The sequence below is a fragment of the Canis aureus genome, chromosome 34 (assembly GCF_053574225.1).
Source record: "Canis aureus isolate CA01 chromosome 34, VMU_Caureus_v.1.0, whole genome shotgun sequence".
Taxonomy (NCBI): domain Eukaryota; kingdom Metazoa; phylum Chordata; class Mammalia; order Carnivora; family Canidae; genus Canis; species Canis aureus.
The window spans coordinates 5,077,948-5,101,044 of record NC_135644.1 but is presented as its reverse complement, the minus strand read 5'-3'; the positions used below and the strand labels follow the sequence as shown (position 1 = coordinate 5,101,044).

Genomic DNA, 23,097 nt, shown 5'->3' with positions numbered 1-23,097 from the left:
GCTTTAAGTCATCATGGTATGAGCGGCATAGATGGCGTAACGGTATAATGGTGCGAGCTGCTGTATCTATCATGTAGGAAGAGGTTCAACATTTGATGGCTTCTTAAGTTATGGAGAGAGTGTATCTACAATATATAGTCGTATTACTCCGACTTGCTTACCAACTAACGTGTAGACTGGCGTGTTCAGATGGACCTGAATTACGAAAGAGTCTGAAGTATGTAGCTCTAAGCTGTCATGTGACGGTCCCATCTCTTGGATCTTATCACCAATAGATCCAATGATACCAAAAGGGCCTTTGGCAGATTGAAATACTATAAGGTGCTTCCGATATGCCCCACTAGGAAAATCACAGCCTAGGTCCCTAGAGTTTTGTTACATGGCAATGGTGTCCTTTTGCAGCAGTTATCATCAACATCAGCAATCATCAGTTTTCTATCAGAGCCTGGCAGAGAGTGAATGCCTGACCACGGGCTACCACGTGATTATGAAATTCACACTGAACCACAAACTATTATCTAATCCACCAAACCATAAATCAATTTCTCTGGGATCTAGGACTTCCCCTATTGCCACCACATTCTCCTACCTTTCATAGAGATAAGAATGAGTGCAGTGCGTGTGTCATAAGCGTAAGTGCAGTGTCCACGCAATAGAGTGTCTGCATAAGTGCAAGGTCTGCATCTAGAAGTGTAATATATTACACGGATGGGTGGCCGCTGCATTGGGTCAGGAGATGGCACTGCATCTAGGTTGGTGTCCCTCCACCCACTGGCACAGAATGCAGTCTGGGATTCCTAACTCATTGATCTAGTCAGGGTAGGAAAGAAGAGGAGGGATTGTGGGCTTGGGTCCTGCTCTGTATTTGTTCCACTCCAGATACTTTCATGTCCCCAATTTTCTGGATTGCTAGAAGATTATTGAAAACAGATAAACCTTTGAGGAGATGTACCCAGGGCAGATAAACCATTAGCAGAAGGTCCAGCCAGGCTACAATGGCATGCTGAGCAGCAGACTGGTGAAATTTGTCCTTTTCAGGCACCTTCCCAGCACTTTATTGCCACATACTCTGCAGGTGATATGCGCATAGGATCCTATGCTAAAAGGCCTGCCTTATTATTTCCTGGGCCAAAAGGGTAATCCATGTCCGACTGGAGAGTTCCTAGATAGCCCCAAAGGAAACAGTATCATCCTCTCAATGCTTTATTTTTTTTAAAGATTTTATTTATTTATTCATGAGAGACACAGAGAAAGAGGCAGAGACCCAGGTAGAGGGAGAAGCAGACTCCATGCAGGGAGCCCGACATGGGACTCGGTTCCAGGACCCCAGGATCTGTTTGCTTGGTCTGATTTAAGGTTGTCACATTCATGGAACTGTGGAGCAGAGATGATGATAATAAGGACCGCCAGCTTTCTATTTCCCCTTCTTCTTGCTCTATGTAGTGCCCTGGTAGCATGCTCTGTCTCATACTGCAGAGTGTACACCCTGGCTGCATGACAGCCTGTGTTGCTCTAGTTAAAGAATGCAGCGGATTAGGCAAATGATCCGTTTGCTTGGTCTTACTTTATCTGAAATTCTTTGCACATTCCACCCACAAAAATATTCAACTAGTAGTTTCACCTGCAGTTCCGGTTCACCCTTATCCTTCTGCTTCACGTCTTACGCAACTCCTTTGGAGGCCTTAATAACAGCCGTGGAATATTGACAATCCATCTCCCCAGTCTTGATATTCTCAGCAAGTTTATTGTTTCAGAAACGTGGAACTTCAAGGGACTAGTTCTTGTAATGTTAGTAATTATCCTTCTCGATCCTCAAAGCTAGTCATGCTGCCCTATTTGGGCCTTCCTCATTTCTAGAGTAGGCCTTTATCTGCAGACCTTGGAATGCTGGCCCAGATGCCCTAATTTTTTTGTGTGTCAACTGTTGAAGGAACAAAGTCAAGTGACGAGACAATGAACACACCAGGCTTGTGATAAAATGTCTAAGGAAGAAGTGGTAGTAATGGGGGCCTTCCATTGCCTATCACATTCTGGGCAAGGACCCAGGCATTTAGAAGGCCAGACATCAGGTTCAGAAAAAGTATCCTGGTCTTGGAGCTGTGAGGATTTTAATTGGGAAAACATTAGTCCCTCTGTCATGATCAGGGTTCTGGATCCCTGACTCCAAGTAATACAAGTAATACAAGTTGTATTTTGTATATTCTAGTAACGTACAAGTGATACATGTTAGTACAAGTTAGATTTTGAAAATCATTTTTTATTAAAAATAAAGGGGTAAAGCATTTTCTCCCTGCCCCCACCCCCAGACAATCAAATGTACACCTCCTGGGATGCACACACCCCACTCTGTGTACACACCTTAGCTCCTTTTGCTAATCCTATGCCCTTTACAGTCTCCTTTGTGTTCACAAAGGAAGGGAACACAGGTTGCTGGGAGACTTGTGCCAATCATTAATTTTCTGAATGTGGCATCTTCTTCTTCCTCTTGGCAAACCAGGGCCTTTCCTTGACACCTCACAGATGCTTGTAACCTCATTGTACCTGTCTGGCGGAAGCTGTGTCCATGATGTACTACTTGATTGGTTGGAGCGGGTGATCAGAGGAGGCTACACAGGAGACAGTTAGCATAGCAAACCTGAGACTGCTATTTTTTGAAAGTCCTGCTTGGAAGATTGGTCCTTGCCTGGTGTCTGGGAACTTGCTTAATAAACAACTTCCTGTTTAAAAAAAAAAAAAAAATCTTAAGTAACAAGCATGGCTCACTGTATCGGAACCCCAGAAACAATATAGTTCATGCTGAACATCTCTTTTCCTTCTGGGGGGCTGGAATGTGGGTGCATGCTAAGTGAAGGATGCCCACGGGTCCAGCTCCCAGTAGACACTTTGGTTATTTAGTCTCTACTGAGCTTCCTCTGTAGAGACCCTACAACCCTTTGCACTTGTTACCACAGCTCATGGCTGGCGTCCTGTGTCCTAGGTGACTCCACTGCGAGAGGACCTTTGGGAGCCTCCACCTGATTTCCTCCAGCCTCTGCCCATGTGCCTTCTCTCTTTGCTGATTCTGCTTTGTTCCCTTTTGCTATAATAAATCTTAGCCATGAGTACCATATATTCTTATTCTAGTAAATCATCAAACCCGGGGATAGTCTTGGGGACATCCAATGTAGGGGCCAGCCTGCATAGCTACTCTAAAGGCAATGCCTCGACCAACAGACATTACAAGTTCCCCCACTGTCATGTCATTTTCTTCTTTCCTTACATCCAATCCATTCTCACATTTTATAGCATTTTTTGTGCTTTGTTCAGTGAATTCTTCTGTCGACTCAACACCTTCTGTCTTCTACATTTCAGGGATTCCTCAAAGTTTCTGGTCCATTAAGGAAGGCACTTGTTCTGCAACAACGATGTTGATTTTTTTTTTTTTAATAAACTTCTCTATCATCTTCAAAGATTTGGGATGTAGCTAGGCTGGCAGGCACCTTTTATCAGTTTATATTCTGATCTCCTTGTCCCCTATTGTTTATCGAGTAAAATAGAAAGAAAATATTTCACTAGGCCTGTCAGTCCATATTTGCTTTTTTTATTTGCATTCAGTTATATTTAGCAAGTATTTATGGAGGAAATAGTGCCAAGAAAAACCAATGTTTACAAATATATATATATATATATATATATATATATATATATATATATATACATCTACTTTTATATGTACACGTGTATACATGTGTGTACATGCCTATGTCTGCTTTATTTTAACTTATTCGTTTTAAGGGTTTAATTACCACATAACGTTTTTTTCTTTTAAAGATTTATTTATTTTAGGGAGAGAGAGAGAGAACACACCAGGGGGTGGCGTGAGGCAGAGGGAGAAGGAGAGAGAAACTCAAAAAGCAGACTGTCCCCACTGAGCACGGAGCCCGGCCCAACCGGAACTGATCTCACCACTGTGAGATCACCACCTGAGCCGAAGCCAAGAGTTGTATGCTTAACCCACTGCACCACCCTACCACGTGACCTTTTTTAACACTAAAAACTGTAGTGTCAAAATAATTGGGATGTAGGGAAATAAGCTTAAAAGGTCGGCTATAGCTAAAGGTTGACCTATTTATTGGAGATGAAAATTTGAGATTGTAATTATTATGGAGATTTAAGACACCACAAATTCAACTAAATACAACTAATACAACACATATATTAAATATCAATTCCATTAGTAGATGCTGTGGGTAATTTTAAGACATCAACTACTTCATTTGTATACATTTGATCTGACCTAATGAGCTATTACAATTTACCCCCCAAATCAAGCACTTATGACAGGTGATTATGTTGTTATGAAAAGTTATATGAAAATAACACTTTGTTTAACTTAAGTAAATGCTGTCAAAAATATTTCAATTAATTAATTGTGGTGTTCCTTCTGGACTACAGATCCAGACTGCCCATAATCCAAATTTCTACCACTTTCTAACTGTAACATTGGTTAAGTATTTAGCCTCAGTTTCTCCATCTATAATTGTATTGATGAGACAATGATCATGTCTCATGATCAATATATCATGATATATTGTATTGATACAATAACTGTGCTTTCCACATAGAGTGGTTATGACAATTACATGTGTTGATACAAGAGCTTGATATAGTGCCCGAGACATGTAAGTTTTAGTTATTATGATTATCATTATCATTTTACACCAAGTACTTAAACAAAAGACCCAGCTTATATTCTCATTTCATCCATTTACACTTCAGTGTCTTTCAGCAGGTGACACATCAACTTTTCTGGGCCTTAGTTTCCTCCTCTATGAATTTAAAGAAAGAACTCCATGGCCTCAAAGATTTTACCTGTCCTGAAATTTCAAATTTATTAGGCATTTTTTTGAAATTCAGAAACACCCACACTGTACTCTCATTCTGTTCTGAGCACTTGAGCCCAAAATTGATTCCTTATGGAACATATTGTTTATACCACTCTTTTGACATTTATTATATTATGTTTCTACATGTGAATATGTGTTCTTCATGTTCCTTCCTCAAGGCCAGATAATAATGACTTTAGGAACAAAGGGCTATTCTTTCCTCTTTGCACATGATAAATATTGATTCTTCATTCCATCATAATGCACGCATTGAAGAGGTGCCAAGCACTGTTCTAGCTAGACATTGAGGGAAAAAAGTAAATAAAACCTGATTCCTGATCTCAAAGAATTCATTATAGTAGGACAACCAATGAAACATAATTACTATATGGTGTGATAAATGCAATAATAGAGGATGAAATGCTCAAATATGCTTGAATGGCTCATAGAAATTTGTTTTCCGGAAGAAACATGAACTGGTCTTGGATGAGTACCAATGCCCCAGATGGAATAAGAAACAAAACAGTCCCCCTGTTATAACATATCTCATGCATATATGATAGAACTATTGTATCAAGTTTTGCTTTATTCTACTGAGGCTAGTAAGGCTTTGGTTTCCCTGAAGCAGATGGACATCCCTGATGTCAATTCTCTGAAGTAGGAATGGGTCTCCAAATATCTTTTTCTTCCCCACCATGACCAACTCATTACCAAATTCTCTCTACATATTACCCCTTACTTTTTTCTTGAATCTATTCATTCCTCTACATCTGTGCTTAACTCCGTCATAGTCCAAGCCATCATCATCTATCACCCAGGCCACTGCAATGTCTTCTCGCCAGTGTTCCTATACTTACTATCGCCCTCCTACAATACATTCTTCAAACTATAGCTAAGTGATTATTAAACATAATCATGGCCCTTTCCCATTCTGAATAATTCAGACCAAAAGCCATCAGGTGGAACAGGCACAGTGTCAGAGCTAAACCAAGGTGAGGAGAGGAGGAGGATGGGAAAGAATGGCTGCAGATAAAGGAGAGTGGGTCAGAAGCAGGGACAGAGGCGGATGAGTTAAACAGTCCATTTATTCAATAAATTGTTTATTGTCCCCTGGGCTAGATCCCTGGGATGCTGTGGTGAGCAAAGACATAGCTCTGTCCTGGAGAAGCAGGATAATGGGAGGGGGGGGCACATCAATCAATTATAAAAACAAACATAATTATGAAGGGAAAATACTTAGTGCTGTGTGAATGAATAATGGGGAACTGATCTAGTCCTGGGTGCAAAGGTTTTGAAAAGGTATTGCCAAAATATATAAAATAAAATGAAAAAAAATTCATTGAATGTGGGCAAGGGATTGGGGGAGGTTTGAGGCAGAGGTGTTAGCAAATACATAGGCTTTATATTTCTAAAGCATAAGGACTGTTTGAGGAACAAAAAGACCTGCAGCCTTTTGAGTAAATCGCAGACATGTTTTCCCATTATTCCCCCAAAACTGTGGTGTGCTTTTACAGAAGGAAGAATGTCCTTCTATAATCCACAACACAATCATCAAAATCTGAAAAATAACATTGACACATTAGTACCTTCTAATCCTCATTTCCCTTCAGGCTTTGCCAGTTGTCCCGATAATGTCTTAACAGGATCCAGCCTGCAACTACCGTTTCCCTTAGCTGTCGTGACTCCTTAGCTCCTTCAGTCAGGACCAATTCTTCAGTTTTCTCTTCACTTTCAAGACCGTGATACTTGTGAAGAATTAACAAGTGTAGTCACTGTCTTACCTGAATCACTCTTACAACTTCCTGGACATTTAGGTCTCTTTGTACATCTCTGATCTTCTCCTTTTTGATTCCTTTATGAGGTCTTCTTTTTCAACCCTGTTCTCAAATTAATCTGTTACATTTAAGAAATATTTATTTAGTACCCACCATGTGCCAGGAGCACCTGGGGATACAACAATAATTCAAACAAACAAAACAATAATTCAAAATCCTATCTTCATAGAGCTTACTTTTTTTTATTTGTAAATTTTTTATTAAGGTATAATTGACATTATTTTGTTTCAGATAGACAATATAATGCTATAATGACCTGATATTTATACGTATTGTGAAATGATCACCACAGTCTAATTAACATCTATCCCATAAAGAAAGAGAATTTTTTTATGAAGAGAACTTTTAGCATCTACTCTCTTCGTACCTCTCAAGCATGCATTTTAGTGTTATTAACGATAGTCACCTTGCTGTTTATTACATCCCTAAGACTCATATATTTTATAAATGAAAATTTGTACCTGCTGGCTTGCTGCATCCATCTCACCCACCCCCTACTCTCAGCCTCTGGCAACCAACAATCTGTTCTCTGTATCTGTAAGTTTGGTGTCATATGTGTTTTAGATTCCACATATAAGTAGGATCACATGGGATTTATCTTTTTCTGTGTGTTCTTTTTTACTTAGCATAACGTCCTCAAAATCCATCCATGTTGCCACAAATGACAAGATTTCGTTCTTTTATGGCTAATATTCCATTTTACATATATACCACATTCTCTTCATCTGTTCATCTGTTAATCAAAATTTAGGTTGTTTTCATATCTTGGCTATCGTGAATAATGCTGCAATGAATATGAGGGTGCATATATCTTTTCTAATGTTTTTCCCTCCCTTAGGATGAATACTCAGAAGTAGAATTGCTGAATCCTATGGTAATTCTATTTTTAATTTTTTGAGGAACCTCCATACTGTTTTCCAAGGTGACTACACCAATTTACATTCTCACCTATAGTATGAGCGTCCGCTTTTCTCCACAGCCTTGCTAATTCCTGTAATTTTTTTGTCTTTTTATAATAGTCATTCTTGCTGGTATGAAGTGACATCTCATTGTGGTTTTGATTTGCATTTCCTTGATGATTAATGATGCTGAGCACCTTTTCATATGCTTGTTGGCCATCTGTAGGTCTTCTCAAAAAATATCTATTCAGATCCTCTGCTCATTTTTTAATCAAATTATTTGGGGTTTTTATTTTTTTGCTATTTGAATTGTATAAGTTCTTTATATAGTTTGAATATTAACCCTTTATTAGATATATTATCTGCAAAGATTTTCTTCCATTCCATAGGCTATCTTTTCATTTTGTTGAGGTTTCCTATGCTGTGCAACAATCTTGATATGAGAATTCCCCAAGATTTTATCCTTCACTCACAGTTTTTATTCTGCATACTTTCTACAGCATACTTTCTATTTATATTCATGGTTTGACTACCACAGATTAATTGATAATTTCCAATGTTTTTCCTTCAGTCTAGACACTTCCCATGAGTCTTAGGCTGGATGTATTTATTCGGACGTAATCTAGGAACTTTGAAATAGATATACCCGGAACCAGAACCCTTTATTTTTTCCCAGATTCTCATTCAGTGGATGTACTCAGCTACCAAAACGAGAAGTAACCTTAGATCCTTCCTCTTTTTTATTTCCCGTATCCAATCAATCACCATCTCCTGCCAAATTGACTTTCTCTAGCCCTCTTCTAACCGTTCTTCCTTTCTCACCTGGTTCCCTTTGTATTCACTTTCCAGTAGCTACCAGAACAATCACAAATACAATCTCAGTCTCTTATTTAAAAGCTTTAAATAGCTTTTTCTTCATCATAGCATAAAACCCGCTGTGATCTGGTCTCTGCTTGATTCTCCAGTGTTTTGCTTTGCTTTCCAACTTACTCTAAAGGTTTTGTTGGGTCACACACACAGTGTGGCTAATAATTAACATCACAGTCTTTGGGGCAGCCCGGGTGGCTCAGCGGTTAGCGCCGCCTTCAGCCCAGGTCGTGACCCCGGGGTCCTGGGATCCAGTCCCACATCAGGTTCCCTGCATGGAGCCTGCTTCTCCCTCTGCCTGTGTCTCTGCCTCTGTGTGTGTGTGTGTCTCATGAATAAATAAATAAATAAATAAATCTTAAAAAAAAAAATCACAGTCTTTGCAGCCGGGCTGCTTACAGGTGAATCCCAGGTCTATCACATATTCACCCCAGTTTCCTCAAAGGTGAAATGGGTGAAGTAACAGTCACTGTAATACCAGATTGCTCGGAGGACCATAACACACGTGTGCTTACACCAGGTCCTGGTACATGGTTACGGGGTGCGGCCAGCACGGGATACCCCAGCCGCTGAGGGCTAGGCCTCCACTGGACTTGGCATTTGCCACAGGACAGATCTTAGGGAGCCCACTGGCCCCTTGACCTCTTCAGTATCATTTCCCTGGCTTGGGGCAGACCAGAGGCTGCTACCTTGTGTGAGCCCGGCATGGAGGCAGAACTCAGAGGCTGGGCCAGCATCCATCTGGCAAGGACCCACCTTGGAGAGAGTTGCCTCTGGACCTTGGGCCACCTTCTACCCTCCTCACATGCAGGGGCTTTGACAGGAGCCCTGCCTGGTTCTTCTTGAGGGTTTGGATCCGGGCACTCCACCTTGTCCACTGACAGTGAAGGACCAAAGGATCTTACTACCTGTGAGATAGGTACCTGTCCTTACTAGGCAGACCTAGCGGTTCTGTTTCCTTCTTCCTTGGCCCCTAACCTTTGCGGACTCCCTCTTCCTTTCCCAGTGGGCCCTGGTTCCCAGTGGGTGGGGGCAGGCCCGTGGCGGCCTGGCCGACCCAGGAGGGTAGACCACAGGAGGGACTAGTAGGAGTCTGTACCGCTCTGACTCCTCTCCCTTTGGTTAATAAACACAAATGCTTGTTTTTCAAAAAAAAAAAAAAATTAGGCTCTTGTAATGTTTCTGCCGTTGTCCATCTCCTTCCTCCTCTTCCTCTGATGTATCAGTTCAGCGATGGGTTGATCAATCGGTTCTTTACGAGCTTACATTGGCTGTCCTACCCACGAAACTAGGATTTATTACATGTTGCGGTCAAGGTCTCCAGCAGGCTCCCTCATCATGCATTTCTGGTTTTGATGGTTGCAGATGGAGCTACTTGAGCTGTTGTGCGCAGCTGCAGGCTTTTTGCCCCCCGTCGCTTACAGGTGAAGGTGAGACGGAGAGGCTGGCTCGGGGTCCGGGAATCCAGGCAGTCCAGGGGAAGGCTCCGTCCCCACGCCCAGCTGGTTTCGTGCCTCCCCGGTCTCCTCCTCGGCCCCGCAGACCCAGGCCGCCGTAGCCCACGTCACTTCAGCGAGCTGCCCTTCTCCCCGGAAATTTCCCACCCACCAGCCCGGAAAAGGCTCCCGGCGGTGCGTCCCCTTTAAGAACCGAGCCTCTCGAGGCCCGCCCGCCGCGACGCGCCCGCCGGGGTTCCCCGTCGCCATGGCAACCGCAGCCGGAAGGGGCGGGCCCCGTCGTCCTGCGTGTTGCTCGCCGCCGGCGCCGGCCGCTCGGGCGCGGGGGCGCGCGCTTCTCGGCTTTCTCCGCCGCGGCGTGGAGCCGGAGCCGGAGCCGGAGCCGGAGCCGGAGCCGGAGCCGCAGCCGGATTCCGCGCGGACGGCCACGTCAACCTAACCCCGCGCCGCCCGGGCCGCCGCGCCCTTCCCACAGTGCCCCGCGCCGGGCCCCGCCCCGCTCCTCGCTGCCGCGGCGGCCGCTCCTCCCGCGTCCCGAGGCGGCGGCCGGCGGCCGTGGGGGGCCGTGGGGGGCCGTGGGGGGCCGTGGGGCCGGCTTGGTCCGCGCGCAGCTTGCCTCGGTCGGCGGGGCCGCCGGCGGGGCCCGAGGATGGGGGAGTAGCCGCACGAGGCCACCCGGCCGCGGCGAGGTGGGCAGGAGCGGGGCCGGCGGCGGGCGGGGGGGGCCGGGGGGGCGGGAGGGGGGTCCGGGGGGGACGGCGGGGGGGGGTCCGCGCCGGGGGGGACGGCGGGGGTGGGGGGTCCGCCCGGAGGGTCCGCCCCTTCCCGCCCCGCCGGGCGCCGTGTCCTGTCCGCTGCCGACCCCGGCTCCCCGCGCCTGCCCCCGGCGCCCAGGGTCCCGCGGCCGCCCGTCCCCGTCCCCGTCCTCGTCCCCATCCCGTCCCGTCCCCGCGGCGCGAGGCCTCCCGTCCTCCGTCTCCCGCATCCCGGCCGGAGCCGGGCCGCTGCGAGCCTGCGCGGCCACCTGCCCGCGAGCCGCCGGCCACACCCCCGCGGGGGACGACCGCCGGCAGGCAACGCACCTGGCCCCCCGCCCCACCCCGGCGCTCCTAGGTACCTGTCCCCCGGCGCACCTGGGCACCTGTCCTCGGGCTCCCTCCTAGGTAGCTGTCACCTGGGCACCTGTCCCCCGGCGCACCTGGGCACCTGTCCCCCAACGTACCTGCCCCCAGGCACCTGTCCCCGCGTAAGGCACCTTCTCCCCCCCCCCCCCCCGCCCCAGCCCCTGCGGTCTAGCCTGCACACTTGTCACCCTCCATCACTGTACTTCGCAAAGGTGCGTCTTGGTTGCGTGAAAAGGGGGAGTCAGGTGTGAGCCGAGGACCATTCTCAGGTAAGGAGAAAAATCGGGACAGAGACACTTGGAATTAAACGAAGGAAAGAGGGATCCCCGGGTGGCTCAGCGGTTGAGCGTCTGCCTTTGACTCCGGGCGTGACCTCGGGGTCCCGGATCGAGTCCCACGTGGGCTCCCTGCATGGAGCCTGCTTCTCCCTCTGCCTCTCTCTGTGTCTCTCATGAATAAATACATAAAATCTAATATATAAACAAGGAAAGAGAAGCCGAGAATGCCTAAGGAGGTGACACTTTTCCAAAGCAGTCTGAGGTCTTTTGTGATCAGATGAAGTGGAGGTGATAGACCCTGTACAGCTGAGCATGTCAAGGTCACTGATTTCATCTCCTTTTCTAGGGTTTTTCCCCCCTATATCTATCTCAAACGTCAACTTTGCAGTAAAATTACACTGTTAACTTGTCATTATAGCCTCTCCTTGGATGTAGTATCTACTACTACTTCTGAGTTGAGAAAACTCGGAAAAAAACGTCCCTACCAAGCGTGTTGTCTACTATGAGGATAAAAACTCGAGCCGTTGTTGGAAGAGCTACATGAAAAAGACTGAAAGGCCCTGATGCTTCCTGCCAGCCCCTCCGAAGAATATTTCCAAAGAATATTTCCTACCAGTGAAATCTGAGTAAAATTAAAACAATGTAGCTTTAAGTGATTTAAAAAAAAAAAAAAGTAGCTGAAAAGGAAGTGATAATACAAAAGAACAGTGCTTAAGCTAGATAGGAGAAGGAAGGAAACAGCCTTTTCCCCAAGCTTTTTTGGTGTGCTGGTGCTGATTATAGCAAATCATTGAATTTGCTTGTTTTTGAAGTCTTCTAGCTACAACTACATACCACCTTTTACCTCCTATCTTTTTTTTTCCTTAAGATTTTGTTTATTTATTCATGAGAGACACAGAGAGAGAGAGGCAGAGACACGGGCAGAGGGAGAAGCAGGCTCCATGCAGGGAGCTCCACCCGGGACTCAATCCCGGGACCCCAGGGTCACGCCCTGGGCCGAAGGCGACACTAAACCGCTGGGCTAAACCCGCTGGGCCACCCGGGCTGCCCTTTCACCTCCTGTCTTGAGTGGCTTCACAAATTGGATCTGGAAGCAGGAAAGGGAGCCCCCAAGGAACAGCGCCGAGGCAGTCACCCTGATTTGCCATTGAATGGAGATTATGTTACTGATCATGTTTATTTAGTACTGTTACTGCAATTTTTTTGAAATGTCATTTTAACGACCTGGTTTCTTCTCTTTAGATTGACATTTTGGGAGGCCATTTCATGATGCTCGATTCACTCTTGGAGTAAAGTGAACAGAAGTCCTCGATCTTGCATATCATATCAACTGGAACCAGCGTCGTATCTTAATGTTCACTTAAATCAGAACTTGTGTAAGAAAAAGAATGGGAGTCTGGTTAAATAAAAATGACTATGTCAGAGACTTGAAAAGGGTCATTCTCTGTTTTCTAATAGTGTATATGGCCATTTTAGTGGGCACAGATCAGGATTTTTACAGTTTGCTTGGAGTATCCAAAACTGCAAGCAGTAGAGAAATAAGACAAGCTTTCAAGAAATTGGCATTGAAGCTACATCCTGATAAAAACCCGGTAGGTAAAATTTTCTTTTTAAATGTATCTAGTTCATGTATTTTAGTAAGCTTTTGATACATACTTAAATTTCAAATAAGTACTCAAAATGGTTAAGAAAAAAACATCACAATCCAAGTTCTGTGCTAAGAAGCAGCAACACATTCTAGTTGAGAACAGTGTGCGAAGAATGCAGATACCAAATTTGAAAACTGATTTACAACAGTTGCGTTACAGGGGTTAATTTCAAAGCTGACAAATAATGTCTGTGAAGTAGTTCAAGTATTTTTTTTTAATAAAGTAAGTTAAGATCAGCTATTTCAGAGCTGTAACAAAAATTATTTTCTTAGAACTTGGAAGGTTCTTGCTGAAAATGGTGGTAATAGCTAATAATAACATGTTTCAACTTTGTTTTCTCCCATATACAAATCCCAGACCAGTCAAATTATTATAAATTAAAACTTTGGAGCAGCCAAATCCAGTTAATTCCAGGCATAAATATAGATTACATATTCAATAACGTAATTTTTCAAAACTAAATGTTTTAATACTTAGAGTTTTCTTTATAATTTAACTTTTTAATGACTTAATAACTTACTGACTTTTTTGGCTTATCAAGGAGAAGGGTATGGTTTATAATTTTGTTTTCCTTATAGAATTTTTAAAAGAGTTATTTTATTCTGATTGTGTAACACTCAGCGATAGAATCAATAATTCTCTAAAACTCTTGTTAGTTGGTTATCTTTCCGAGATCTCTTGATTTAGGATTTTTATTTCTCATTATTTTTCTTTAAAATTTCAGAGTATGATTTTTTAAGTTTCCATATGAAAGATGGTTGACCTTTTACGACTAATTATTATTCAGATGAAAGCATTCTTCAAAAGTCAGTCCTGTGAAACCGTAACAAATGAGGAACCTTTCTAATCCAGTTTGAATTTTACTCTGATATTAGTCGCATTTAATTATCAGATGGATTGGGGCACATACCTTTTGTTTTTTATTTTTGCAGTTTGTTTTTTTTAAATTAATATATTGATTTTGCCTCAAATAGAAAAAGAACCTACAAATTTCTTTGTAATTGTTTTAAGGGTAACATAATATTTACAAAATTAAATGTTCCTAAGGTTTTATTAGTCAGTTTTTCTCAGTTGTATTTCTTAGGAGTGACTTCTTCTAAGGCTCTGTTCCTTGGGGCCACAATAAGACTTCTATTGGAAGACCATATCTGTCAGCCTTTTGAGGCATCAATTCTCATCTCTGTTACTTTCCTTATTCTTTTGTTGGTTGGGGGTTTTTGGAAGATTGTAGTTCTTTAGAAATACTTTCTTATTTTAACTCATGATATCCCATTTCATATTGTACTCCTCCTCCTTATTTTGGTATCCTTTATCCCAGGAATCTTAAACTAAATCTTCATATAGGTTTTGAAGACTTGATCACGTAACTAAAACTGTTATATCTAATATTTTTAATAGAATAACCCAAACGCACATAGTGATTTTTTAAAAATAAACAGAGCATATGAAGTACTCAAAGATGAAGATCTGCGGAAAAAGTATGACAAATATGGAGAAAAGGGACTTGCAGATAATCAAGAAGGAGGCCAGTATGAAAGCTGGAATTATTATCGTTATGATTTTGGTAAGATGATATACTCTATATGAAATACTGCATTTTATTTGAGTAAGTTGAGAAAATTAATTTTGTTTTACCACTAAGCATCTGTAGTTAATATGTGTCACCTTGACTCTTTTTTTAATATAACATTGGAACAAAATTCAAAAGGAAAGTCAGTATGTAAATATCTGTTGCACAGATGTGAAGGTGTTTTGGTCATAATCATGTTAGGTACTTTTAAAATATGGACTGCTATTACAGAATAATTGCATTGGGGGTTGCTTTGGTGGCTCAGTCAGTTAAGTGTCTGCCTTCAGCTCAGGTCAAGGTCCCCACTCGGGGCTCCCTCCTCGCTGAGCAGGGAGCCTGCTTCTCCTTCTCCCCTGGCCTGCCACTCTCACTCCTTATGTACTCTCTCTCTCTCCCCCCGTCATATCTTTTTAAAAAATAATAATAATTGAATTGGATGTTTAAATATTGATGCCTTTCGATATTTTTAAAGCATCATGTTTTCCAAGGAAAGCTAAAGTTTCCTTTAATAGTGGTCAATTCAGCAGAAATGCAATCCTTCTCATGTGGAATCCTTAATAATGGTTTGATGTTTTGACAGAAATAAGAAATGAGGGAAGAGCAGAGGGAGGAAGCAAGTTAAAGGAGAGAGTAAAATAAACACAGGTGTCAAGGCAAAAGGGAGCATTCACTTACCCATATTTCTCTTCATTATTAGCCTTAACTGCAGGCTAAGAACTGAGGTATGCTTCTGTAATAGACCACATAAATACTTTCAGTTCATATTTGGAGTATTTCTTTCTCAAGACTGAGGTTTCTTTTCAAAATAGAATTTTCAAGGATATTCACTGCAGCTCGATAGTATGTATCAGGTGTCAGCAATCTACATTTCAGAGGCTAAATCTGGCCTGCCACCTATTTTTGTAAAAGTTTTATTAATCATGGAATTATGAGAATATGATAATTAGGATAAAATTATGCCCATTTACTTACATATCGTTTATGGCTTCTTTCACTTCAGGGACAGAGTTGAATAGTTGTGAGAGAAACTGAATGTCCCACAAGGCCTATTTAACTGGCCTCTACAGAAAAAGTTTGCTGACATCTGGTCTATATCCATCACCAGTAGTATTTTGATATATATACTAATGAGACTTTCTTATGTTGGTTTTAATTGTGACAAAATTTATATTTACTAAGTAAGTTGGTCTCTATAAATATTCCAAGACTGTTAAAAAACAAAGTATTTTAGTGATAACATTTATTTTAAAAACCACATAATCTGAGAAGGAAGTGAGGTGTGTAGTCTAGCTAACAGTAACATACCTGTGTCCATTTCATAGCTTTAATATTTTTATTAAAACTACATTAAGTCACCATTAGGGGAAGCTGAGAGGAAGGGTACGTAGAAGTCTGCTATTTTTACAACTTTCTGTGAGTCTATAATTACTGCAAAATAAACAGTTAATAATAATAGTTTTCTGTGGAGATGAAATGGGAATATTAGGAACTCCTATACACAGCAATATCCAGATCTGGAAACGAATTTTTTATCACTCTTTAGGTACATCACCAGTGGTATTATTTACTCTTGGTTTTTGTTTGTTACACATACTTCCACTTTGAGATGTAATATAGTAATCTGATTTTTGATGATAAAACGAGAGTAAATAACCTATTTTATGTGGTAATTTATTTTTTTATGATGAACATTAATTTATCATTTTAACTTTTAAATTAGGTATTTATGATGATGATCCTGAAATCATAACATTGGATAGAAGAGAATTTGGTAAGTTCGTGGGCATATGATTTTCTAAAACTACTCCAAGACCACTCTCTTACCTAAAACTCTTGGGGACCAATGTATTTGGAATTTAGAAATATTTTGTATTTTAGCATGGTACTGTGGTTTTGTTAACTTTTAAAATAAAATAGTTATTTTGCTAGCAAAAATGGGTTCATTCAGGAATAGCAGAACATTGTAATTCAGGACATGCAAGCCACAGTCAGACCATAGGCAAGTTAAAGAAATAAAAGGAACCTTATTTCATGGAGAAGAAGGAAGTTGGGAAGAGTTGTTTTAAGTGAAAGTCCTTTAGAGAAAAGCAAGAATTCAAGGTGACAACAGTTTCTCATTAGCTGATTTTCAGGGATAGTGAGTTCCTTGTAGAAGAGTCAATGTACATCTTTTCCTGTTGGGGCCTGTAATTGATCATTTTGTCCTATTGATGGTTCTTTTGTTAGTGCCTTCAGTTGACAGTTCTTCCTCTAGACTTTGAGGAAGTCTGTAGCTCCCCCCCTTTTAGCTTCCCTAGTCTACCTAAGTGAGATTTTCCTTTATTAATTTTAACATTTCCCCCTTTAGATCAAGATCTTTTTCTGAAAGTATCTCTGATCAAAACTCAGGCTTTCCATATTGAATGATTTTGTTCCTCAGTGCCAGGAAGGACCTTTTCTGGTCTTCCCATCCTACCTGGAGAAAAGCACATTGCCGTTAAAAACTACTTATGGCCTTTGGCATAACAAGAAAGGTTAGAAAGGAGAGCTCTCAGGCACTTCTCACGTGCATTTATCAAGATTGTAAGCAAGGGAGATCATCTCCCTTTTTATAAAAGTTTGACAGGCAACAAAATATAAAATTTAAAATATATTATGCAAAACAGGAATAGTAACGTGATTCCAAGGTTTTTTGTTTTTGTTTTTTTTAAAGATTTTATCTATACATTCATGAGAGACACAGGCAGAGGGAGAAGCAGGCTCCATGCAGGGAGCCAGATGTGGGACTTGATCCCGGATTCCGGGATCACGCCCTGAGCCAAAGGCAGGCGCTAAACCGCTGAGCCACCCAGGCATCCCTGTAATTCCAAGTTTTATGACGGCAGAGCCGAGACCCTAGATCAGAAAGTAGCTAACTGAAAATATTTATTGGCACTTATTCCAACTTAGGGGAGAAAAGTCCCCCCTACAGAAACAAACCCAGAGTTATGGATGCCCCCTGGAAGTTCCTGCTTAAAGTGGCCATGAAAGCAAAACTTTAGATACTGCAAGAGCACACTGAATTAACCAAGTGCATTTGGGATGATATAGTGCAAGTATAAACATGAAGCAATAGCTAATGAGTTTGTTGCAAAAAATAGCAAAACCTCAAAGATTGAAACAGTCTTGTTATCACAAATGAACTGTTTGGAAACAAGTGGTGTCTAATAATACAGCTGTAAGGTTGCAAATTCAGAGACCATGAATTTGGATAAGAGTTCCAGAGTCAGATAATACATCAGATAAAAGGCAGACTTGTGAATTCTGAACCTTCTAACCCTTTAGGAAAAAACAGGTAAAAAATTAATTTTATCACAGGATCACTATGAGGCTATTTCCAAAAGGCCATAACTAAAAGAAGAGGTTTCCTCCTATTGCAGAGGCTTGGGAAATGCAGACAAAACCTTCCCTCTCTCTCACATGCAAAGAGGAAAAAGGGAAGTTGGATGTTGAAAAGCAGCAGGCTTTTTAAAGTCCCAAAGCTGCATCTGTCTAGTCTTTCCAAGTAGCAGGGTCAGGTTTGTCTTTTTTTTTTTTTTTTTTTGGTAAGGCATACTGAGCCTGAAGAGAGAAGGTTGGAATCAACTTTCAACAGTGTCCAGTGAGTCCAGGAAAACCTCGTAATTAGAGATTAGTTTTAGATTTGGGGGAAGTGCAGGATGTAGTAACTCCTACCTGAATTCAAATATAGACCTTCTTCTGAGATCTTGAATAGATTTGAGTAAAATGCAGTTTTTCTTTGAAGACTTTATGTCCCTTAAGTCCACAAGTTTTGAGGGGTAGATGCTGTCTTCCTATGAAGAGGTTGGAGAAGGCAGCAGAGAAGCAAATAATCTGCTATCATAACAAATTAGAGCCTGCAGAAAACTTGGTGTCATCCAAAATCAGCTCTCCAGGTCGGGAAGAACCTCTCCGGGATACCCTAGGACATTACCGTCCAGGTGTATTTCTGTTCCTCCAGATGGCCTTAGCGACTAGAATACTAAAAGTGTCCTGCATAGACCAGCTACCGTGCTTTTGTGGGAATGGATATGACTAGTATGTGGGGGGTTAGGGACAGCTGCGTACCCAGTGATTACAGTGGTACTTGTTGCGTGGAGGTCCTGAGCAAACCTCCATCTTCGGTTATTTAGGTTTTCTCACAGGTAAAGTAAGTGTGTTATAGGTACTAGCACTGGGAATAATGAGGCCCTGAGCCTGTGACCTTCTGTTACAGGCTTGATGCCTTGAAGGGCTTCTTTATTTATAGGGTGCTCATTAACCTGGGGAGATATTCTGAGGGATCTCATTTGAATCTCATTGGGGGATGCGCTGTGGATTCTGCCCATATTAGTCGAAGATCTTGCCCTTAAAGAGGACAGTAGCTGATCCAATAAAGACAGATGATCCTGGTCCCCAGACTCCTCTATGTACCGTCAGAACGAATAAAAGATGTCAAAGGGTCATTTAATTCACCTGGTTGGCTGCTTTAATTACCACAGTCAAACTGTAAAACTATTTCTCCCTTTTGGAAGAAAGGAATTCTGGCATAATATTTTTCTAAGAAATCTTGGCCTGGGGCAGCCCGGGTCGCTCAGAGGTTTAGCACCACCTTCAGCCCAGGGCCTGATCCTGGAGACCTGGGATCGAGTCCCACGTCAGGCTCCCTGCAGGGAGCCTGCTTCTCCCTCTGCCTGTGTCTCTGTCCCTCTCTCTCTCTTCTCTCTCTCTCTGTCTCTCATGAGTAAATAAACAAAATCTTAAAAAAAAAAAAAAAAAATCTTGGCCTGGTAAATGAGTGGGATGTCAGAGATAGGAACCTGTTGGGGCTGATTAGACGCCCCCACTATTTGAACTGTTGTAGAACTCTGAGGCGGCTTTACTTTATAGCAGTGAGGTTGAGCACCAGCACAGTAGCTGTGGTGTCGAGGACAGGGAAAAACTCATTCCCAATCTGGAGAGTAGTTTCTCCAAGCTGGTTAAGTGGGAGGATGGAGAAAGACCCCTTGTGGTTCCTTGGAGCCCCATCACTGGGAATTAGCAGGACACTGGAGAGGTAGAGGGCCGAAGACATCTGAAGCGCTTAGGAGGGTAATAGCCTTTCTCCCAATCTCCTGGCTTTTTGCAGTAATAGCAGAAATTAGGAGGTTTTTGGTTTTGCTGAGAGGCTTTCATTTGCTGGGGTTGAAAATTAAGAATTTTATCAGTCTTTGAAGTGACTCATCTAGGGTGCAAGTGATGGTTTGCCAAATTAACCCTGGAGTGGACATAGTTTCTCATCTTTTCTTGGTTCTTTTAACTAAAAGAGAAAGACCCCAGTTCAGCCTGCTAATAAGCATAAAGTTAAATGCTATCTATATGGATTCAACACGCACAGCAAGATCAGAATTTTCTTTAAAGATAATTTGGGAAAAAAAAAAAAAAAAGGTACTTTGAAATTGATTGCAGTAGTCATGAACAGGCTCATCAGGCTTTTGTGTGTGAGTCTGAATTTTTTTCCAATCAACAGGCTTAGGAAAGGCACAGTGGAGGTTTCCAGCCGAGTGTTCTCACATCTTGCCAAAAGTTAGGGGGCCTGTTTCTCTGAATCCCTTTCAGGATGTTCCCATTGGGCTAGTTTCATCCAGGGTTTGGCCTGGCCTTCGTGAACAAGCAGGTAGACTAACTGATACATATATCTGAGAAACCAGGTTGGTAAGTTTGAGTAACTACTAAAATCTTCAGCAGACCTAATGGGTCCTTTCTCACTTTAGGAGACTCTCTAACTATGGCTTGCAATTCAGCCTTAGTCCAGGGAACCTAAGAAATTTGGGGCTTATTAGGATCCTCGGAAGTCTCTAAGGGGGCAGGTTTAAATAGATTCAGGAGAGATGGGAGCATTAATATTTCTGCAGATAAATATATAAGTATGTATGCTAAAAAAAGAAAAGGAAAAAAGAAAGTAAAAATAACATGTAGCCCCAGATCAGTTCAAGACAGGTTTGGGTGCTAGGGGAACTTGCTGCAAACTTGCAGATAAATTCCCAGTTTGGGAGTTTCTGGATTTCAGAGTTTCGGGTAACTTTGTGGTTATTTTAGAAGCAGATTTATTTTTGACTCTGATTTATGTGAAAATGGACATAAGATACAGTTCTATTGTAATTTTCCATTGCATTTTAGAAAATCTTAAATATTGGATTAGATTCTTACACTTGCAGAGTTTGTACAGGTATAATAAAATAGAATTAACTCTTTCTTTTGTATTTCCAATCAATATATTTTACCTCAAGTGTCAATTTTATTTTCTATTACAATCTTATTTAATTTAGAAAACAAAAATAGCGTACTAGCTTCAAAAAATAGCACATAGAGTATTTCTCATGTATCTTCATTATCAAAGATATAGTATAGTCATTTGATTTTGATCAGTTTCTTCTGACCTAGAATTGGATTTATTCATATTTTCTACATCTGGTTGGTGAGCTCAGACCTACAAAGTAGATATTCAGTGTATCACTTTAATAGTCTTCTACATGAACACTCGAATGAGCTCTGAGTAAAGTGAATACAAGACACACCTTCTGTACAAAGAGAATCCAAAAAAAAAAAATCTGCTCAGTTTTGGATTGTTGGTAGGCAGAAGTGACCCCCATGTCATGAGCTGACAGAAACAGAAGTGCTGCACGCAGTCGGGTGAACCTGTGGGATTCCTGGATGGCCGTCGTCGTCGCTCATCTGCTTGCCGGGCAGCCCGGCAGGACAGAAAACTGCAATCACAGATAGAATTGGAGGAACTGAACAAAACTTGCAAGCCGAGTAATTATTAATGATCAGTCAGATCAGTTTTATCCAAACTGAAAGGATTCAAAAGCTGGGGTTTGGACTTGGAAAGGACTGGTCACTTTCCGGTTCCTCTGTATTTACAGGGCCCTTTCTTGGGGTGCCCTGAACTCATGAATATATTGAAAGCTGGCTCAGTTTCTTGCCTAGTAACGACCTCTTCTCCAGGTGGCAAACACCGGCTCTGTGATTTCCACCTCCTCCCGTACTTTGGGCCCCCTGATCCTTCGCTGTATTGGTGATGGTCTGATGCTTTCAACGGAAATCTTTTCTATTTTGTCCAATTTTGTAGCTGTAGTGGGAGAGTTAGTCCAAATTACATAGTTCACTTTTATCAGGAGTGAACTCTAGAATGTTTATAGTACAGAAAAAGAAAATGTGATTAATAAATTCCACTTTGAAAGCTTTAAAACTGTCCTCATCCTTCCCATTAAACATGGTGCATATTGTCTTTTCCTATGTCACAGAGAAGTGTGATATCAGTCATTATAAGCAAATTCTAGACAGTATCTGCAAATGCAGAGGGCGTCTCTGACTTTCACTGTCATTCTGAAGAGTACGTACACAACACAGGCATCCTTTTCCAGACAAGCTCCGGAAATTACAGAGGAGCTCACAGCACCTCTCTCTCCCTCTCTTTGTTTTCTTTTTCTTTCTTTCTTTTTTTTTTTAATCCCCATCCTCTCCTAGCAAAGTGAAGTCTAGGATTTTGTTCAGTTAGGGTTTGTCAGAGAACTCTTCTTGGGAGAGTAGTTGTGTTAATGGCAGGGTCTTGTTTATATGAACCACACGTGCTTACTCTAGTTATACAAGATGTGAGGGCATCTAACAAGACTGCCCATTCAGTGTGGAAATGATGCAAAGCATAGCCCACATAAGATGAACTTCTGGGCGTTTGAGGCCCATTTTGCAAGGGTGTGTGCAATAACTGGATTCTTGGTAAGGTTTTGGAGATCTCAGCTATACTGGATTGCTTCCCATTGATTTAGGCTCCTTTTGAGAACCTTCTTGAGCCAAGAAAGATGAAATTCTACCATTCGGAATAATGACTCAAACTTCCTTAACTAATATCCTAAACTTTCTCATTTTTTTCCATAATACATCAAGGAGTAAATTATTTCTCAAAAATAAAATGAATCAATGAATGAATAAGTCTCCTCTTAAAAGTCTTCACCCTGAGGGATAAAAATTGTGGCAAAATTTTTTTTTTAATGTGCAATTTCATGGAGCCGCTGTTGATTTCACAGCCATGCTGTCTGCCAGCAGGTCCTGTGCTGCCTCTGTGTGAGTTCTTGAAGTCCTATCAAATAATATGTAGTCGTACTATAAGAATGTTTTGTAGGTAACTAGAAGAGAATAATAAAACATTGCTATAATTTGTGAGTGTTCCTATTCCACACAATTAACACTTACCATATTTAATCTTGACAACAAACCTCAGTAATGATATTAGGGGTTTTTTTCCACAAATTACAAACTGCATTTCAGGGGGAGAAAAATTACATGCCTAAGTTCAGCTAATAGGTGTTTGTGGTATATTTTACTATATTTATTCACATTGATTGTTTCTTCGTGAAGTGCCTCTCTAGGAGGGAGAATTGCACATCCCACTCTGTAGACCTCAGGCATGACCACGTGACTCGTGTTGGCCCGTGAAGTGCGAGCAGAAGCCACTTCTGGGCAGAAGCTTTAAGAGCCAGCGTGTGGTTTACCATTCTGCTCTGTTGTGAAAAATAG

At 41.9% G+C, this 23,097-nt stretch overlaps 1 protein-coding gene and 1 long non-coding RNA gene across 6 annotated transcripts in view; one reads left to right on the top strand and one right to left on the bottom strand.

The window, feature by feature from the left end:
- The window catches only part of DNAJC10 (DnaJ heat shock protein family (Hsp40) member C10), a 77,965-nt gene that overhangs the window by 7,447 nt on the left and 47,421 nt on the right, over nt 1-23,097 (top strand). The window contains exons 1-4 of one of the 3 annotated variants that reach the window (XM_077883047.1): nt 10,461-10,612; nt 12,568-12,917; nt 14,373-14,538; nt 16,265-16,315. In XM_077883047.1, coding sequence (XP_077739173.1) covers nt 12,714-12,917; nt 14,373-14,538; nt 16,265-16,315 — 421 coding nt within the window. In that variant the 5' untranslated portion in view covers nt 10,461-10,612; nt 12,568-12,713. Of the gene's footprint in view, nt 1-10,460; nt 10,613-11,199; nt 11,317-12,567; nt 12,918-14,372; nt 14,539-16,264; nt 16,316-23,097 lie in introns of those variants that run through there. The other 2 variants (XM_077883049.1, XM_077883048.1) reach the window with 2 other exon arrangements.
- On the bottom strand, nt 1,246-10,192 carry LOC144304511 (uncharacterized). Of its 3 annotated transcripts, XR_013371458.1 has the most exons (3): nt 7,649-10,192; nt 6,647-6,758; nt 3,376-3,513 (listed from the first exon to the last, which is right to left on the bottom strand). It is a non-coding gene; the product is annotated as an uncharacterized LOC144304511 (long non-coding RNA). The 3 variants fall into 3 exon arrangements; XR_013371457.1 differs by lacking the exon at nt 3,376-3,513 and adding an exon at nt 1,246-2,717 and having other exon boundaries at nt 6,647-10,192; XR_013371456.1 differs by having other exon boundaries at nt 6,647-10,192.